Source organism: Rhododendron vialii, chromosome 5a (assembly GCF_030253575.1).
Source record: "Rhododendron vialii isolate Sample 1 chromosome 5a, ASM3025357v1".
Classification (NCBI taxonomy): domain Eukaryota; kingdom Viridiplantae; phylum Streptophyta; class Magnoliopsida; order Ericales; family Ericaceae; genus Rhododendron; species Rhododendron vialii.
The window spans coordinates 39,655,826-39,660,295 of NC_080561.1; the positions used below are offsets into that span (position 1 = coordinate 39,655,826).

At 40.1% G+C, this 4,470-nt stretch overlaps 1 protein-coding gene across 1 annotated transcript; it reads left to right on the forward strand.

The window, feature by feature from the left end:
- Nucleotides 1-775: 775 nt before the first annotated feature.
- Nucleotides 776-4,215, forward strand: LOC131327078 (UPF0481 protein At3g47200-like). Its single transcript, XM_058360074.1, has 2 exons — nucleotides 776-2,172; nucleotides 3,019-4,215. Exons 1-2 carry the CDS (start codon nucleotides 1,510-1,512, stop codon nucleotides 4,102-4,104), a joined length of 1,749 nt encoding a protein of 582 aa, XP_058216057.1. The 5' UTR covers nucleotides 776-1,509; the 3' UTR covers nucleotides 4,105-4,215.
- Nucleotides 4,216-4,470: the final 255 nt, after the last annotated feature.

Here is a 4,470-nt window from a genome sequence, read left to right on the forward strand (position 1 = left end):
TTGTTGTGTGTGTTTTTTTTCCTTCTCTTCCCAGAAAACAGTAGCACAATCGATTGCCAAAAGAAGGAAAATTGAGCAACATATATATATATATATATATATATATATATATATATATATATATATCACACTAGATATTCATTCAACCAAACCAAACACCAAAATGGTTTCTACTTTCTAGACATCATTAGTCATTACAGTTCATTACATAAAACTACGCTTATCCCATTAGAAATTAGGAATAGAAATTAGAAATTAGGAAAAGAAATAAGGTTACTTATCGTCTTGTCGCATTACAAAGAAGTAAGAACTACGCTTTTACCCTTTGATTTTATGTAGACCTACACTATATCCCATTATTAAGGTCAAATACTAAAATTGGAAAAAAAAAAAAAGATTTAACAATACAGAGAATTATTTATATATAATAAATATCTCACGGTCCGGTTCGGTTAATTCACAGTTTCGAAATGAAAATCCGTTGACTAAACTGCGAGTCAAGGTTTTCTGATTTTTCAATCTGTGTCCGGACCACTAATTCACAAACAAAATCTGAAATGTACGGATCAGTTAGGTCCAGACTGATTTCATGGTTCACTGGATTTTTTGAGCAGCCCTATATTTGGGGAGTGCAAAAATCACTCCCCCAAAAAAGGGGATGAAATCACACAAAGACAAACAAAGTTGCTCTCTGGCTGCTTCCTAAAATGACAAGGCTATGAATGTCATGAAATGAGATGCATGACCACGATCAAAAGCCAAATCAGATCCCTCAAGTATATAAGTATTTGTATAGCAGAGATTTGGTTCCTATATATTAAATCTTCCTTTATAGATAGAGGATTCGATTAATTTCTAGTTTTATTGATCACCAATAATCTTCCTTGGAATGTGATGCTCTTATCTGATGCTGTTGGAATGTGATGCTCAAACCTGATGCTCATGATGCTGAATTTTCATACTTATCTTGATATGCTGGTGTCTCCATTACTTTCTGCTGTTTTGTGGAGTGTGCCTAAACAATGCACTTCCAATCTCATTTCTGCTCTCTGAAGATGATAAAAGTTTAAAGCTAGATCATATGGTGCTGCTTTGGTTTGTTTGATGCTTCTTTTCTGGTATTGGAACAGGAGGCGCCCTGATTCTGATGCTGATGCTTTCCATGATGTGTTGCTCTCTGAAGAAGCTGCCTGTTATGTTTCATTTGATGCTGCTCGATCTGGATTGATTTCTGATGATATTGGATGCCGCTTGTGGTGTAATGGTCTCTAAGTTTTGGCTAGTTGTGATCTATTGTACCCTTTGGGGTGTGTATTATAGTCTTTTCCTAATAATAATAATCATACGCGGATGAAAATGGATGAGCCCTCAAATCCAGAGACCCTGTAGTGAGCGATTCCTACCGTCTAAAAGTATTTTCAACAATTCGGATTAAAAAACAACCCTATAGTGACTTTGCTCACTACAGGTCCCCGGATCCCCCTCTATATATAGATAGATAAGGCCAGCATGGGTTCTTTGCATGCTAAAACCCAGAACAATCCTAAGTCCGGTTCACCCAAAAAAAAAAGAAAAACCTACCCAAAGCAAGGCAATTGCTTTCTCGATTGCATTGATCAAAAACGATATTTCCACTCAACTAAAATGAGTCAAGGGGGTAATGACGATAAGCAGGCTCCCAAGATTCTTACAAAGACCCTTGGCGAAAAGTTCAACGATGGTACCGGGAAAATCAAATCCTTGTACTCTTTCGCTCGCATTTACAAGGTGCCTGAAGATCTTCGGAAGCTGAACGAATGCGCCTACGTCCCTCGCCTCATTGCTATCGGCCCTCTTCACTGGAAGGGCGAACACCTCCAAAAACCTATGCAAGATGTCAAAATGGATTACGCCAATCGCCTATTTCTCCGGCTGACCAAAGGAATAGCGGATCCAAAGATTAGGGATGAAAAAGACAAGTTGTTACAAGAATGTGTGGAAAAAATGAAGAAGTTCACAGTCAAGGCCAAGAAATATGACACGGAAGAAGAAGTCACACTGGTGGACATGGCCAAGAAATGCTACGCAGAAGAATTAGATCTGAGTGACGACGAGATGATGGAAATGATGTTGGTCGATGGTTGCTTCATCCTTGAACTTCTCTACGTCTACTACCATACGAATTATTGTCAGGTATTTATGAACTGGTCATAATAACAAAACCCTGCAATTTTTCAAGTAAATCGGGATATATATACACAACCATTTGGGATCCTGATCTTCTGCGAGAATTTCCCTATGAGGATCTTGTGAGGGTCTTTTCATGGGGAAGTACTGCTACGATGCTACCTCATTAATGGATGGATCCAACGGTGGTTAGCATAACACTCCTTTTCTTACAACAAAATGACGCCGATTAGAAAGCCAAACCCCAAACTGAGGGAAAACGGAGAAGCTCTTGACATTAATTACACCTCATTTCTTCTTTTGCTAATAAAAAAAAGAGAACTCTAATAGTTTGCTCATTACACCTCCTTTCTTGCTTCTCTTTCCAAAACCCTCAAAAACTGATAATGAGATATTTGCATCAATATTTGGCTAAAATTAGTAGTTGCTTTGGTACAAAGTTGAACAGAATTAGAACTTTTTGAATCGGAAGAATCGGGGCCTCATTTTTGCAAATCTAAAGAAAAGAACTCTAATATTTTGCTCATACAAACGATTGAGGGTCATGACATTGGAATCCAAGTGTCTCTCTCTCTCTCTCTCTCTCTCTCTCTCTCTCTCTCTCTCTCTCTCTCTCTCTCTCTCTCTCTCTCCAAGTCTCTCTCTTCTCTCTGCTCTCTTTTTTCTCTATCACCCACAATGATACAATACACAGAATAGATACTCATAGAATACACAAACCAAACTCACCACACACGTAGATATCAACGCGGCCCCAACTCACAATTGAGTTTACAACTCCGACAAAATTTGATTCGTAAAAAAAAGTGTGTATTTCTTCTTGTAAAAGGCATCTTAAACTTTTTGTCTCAGGCCTCGAGTAGCATTTCGCAGCCTATTAATGGAGGAGAGAGTGGCGGCAAAAGCAATAGCACGGGCTGTGAAAAAGCAAGGGCGGATCCTATTTTTGATAGCATTTTGACTGCCACCCTCGTCAAACAAGACTTGATACTCCTCCAGAACCAAATTCCTTTCTTTGTGCTTGAGCATTTGTTCAAACTCACAGTGGCTATGATCCCCGTGGATCAGGCCACGGGGTGTCCCCCGCCTATGTTATCACTCGCAGATTATGTCCGTTCGTACTTTTCGAAATTTTTGAGCCTCGAAGGCGGACCATATAGTGGTACCATGCCGAAAACTAGTTGTTGTTTGCCTATTGATCACTGTCTCCTTTCGGTTTGTGGTTCCACAAAAGAAATTGAACAGGGAAAAACAGAGTCAGGGAAAGCTAACGACTACTACCATATTCTACATTTCTTACACAGCAGTTACATTCCTGGCGAACAAGGAAAAGATAATGAACATGGAGGCAACAAACGAAATTCCACTTTGCATAGTGAACTGACGATTTCTGCATCAGACCTGCACTACGCAGGAGTCGAGTTTGTACCCAGTAAGGATCTATTCGACGTGGAGTTCATTAACAAAGGCATATTCGGGTGCAGTACTCTTGAATTTCGAATCCCGGCTATCTATATACGCAACAACACAGAGTCATTCCTGAGAAACGTCATTGCCTTGGAACAGTGTTCCCCCGGGGTTCCGCGATACTTCACGTCCTACGCGAAGCTCATGGACATGTTCATTAACTCTGAAGAAGACGTCCGAGTGCTTATAAATAAAAAAGTTATACATAACTACTTGAGCACGGACAAGGACGTCTGCGATCTGTTTAACAAGCTGTGCAAGGAAGTTGTGCTAGAGGACTTCCATTTCGACGAGGAGTGCAGAAAGGCTTCCAGATATAATAATGATTGGCGGACGAGGACGGTGAAATACGTGACACGTCTGTTCGTTGCTTCTCCCTGGCCGGTCATTGGTTTCTTCATGGGCATTGTCACTTTCGCGATAGCGGTTTATAAATTCGGTTACTCAATTGACGGGCGGTTTCGCCCATGATCATTAGCATTGACCATGTAACCATGTTTTAGTTTCAACGACAACTGCTTTGTATGAACATCGTGTGTCAGAAGGATTAAAATCCGAATTGCTTCTCCTTTGGATGTTTGTTTTCTTGTTTTTCTCTCATCCAAATAGTGTTTTGAACTTCAAATCACAAACATGTATCACCTTCTCGAGCAAAGAAATATCTCTCTCTAGAGACTCAAATCCAATTTTCCATGTATTGCATCAAACCGCACGCATACTTTAGCTCTTTAGGGAGGGATACAGACTATCTGTACGTGGAACCGGTTGTGGCCTCCCCGGCGTGGAACTGGTGTCGGTTCCTGCAGAGTTTTTTCATCTTTTGTATAGGAGTGATTG

Coding starts and splice junctions, on each gene's coding strand:
- LOC131327078 (XM_058360074.1), top strand. CDS start 1,510: ATGGGTTCTTTGCATGCTAAAACCCAGAACAATCCTAAGTCCGGTTCA. Junction 2,173..3,018: donor ACCATACGAATTATTGTCAG/GTATTTATGAAC, acceptor TTTTTGTCTCAG/GCCTCGAGTAGCATTTCGCA.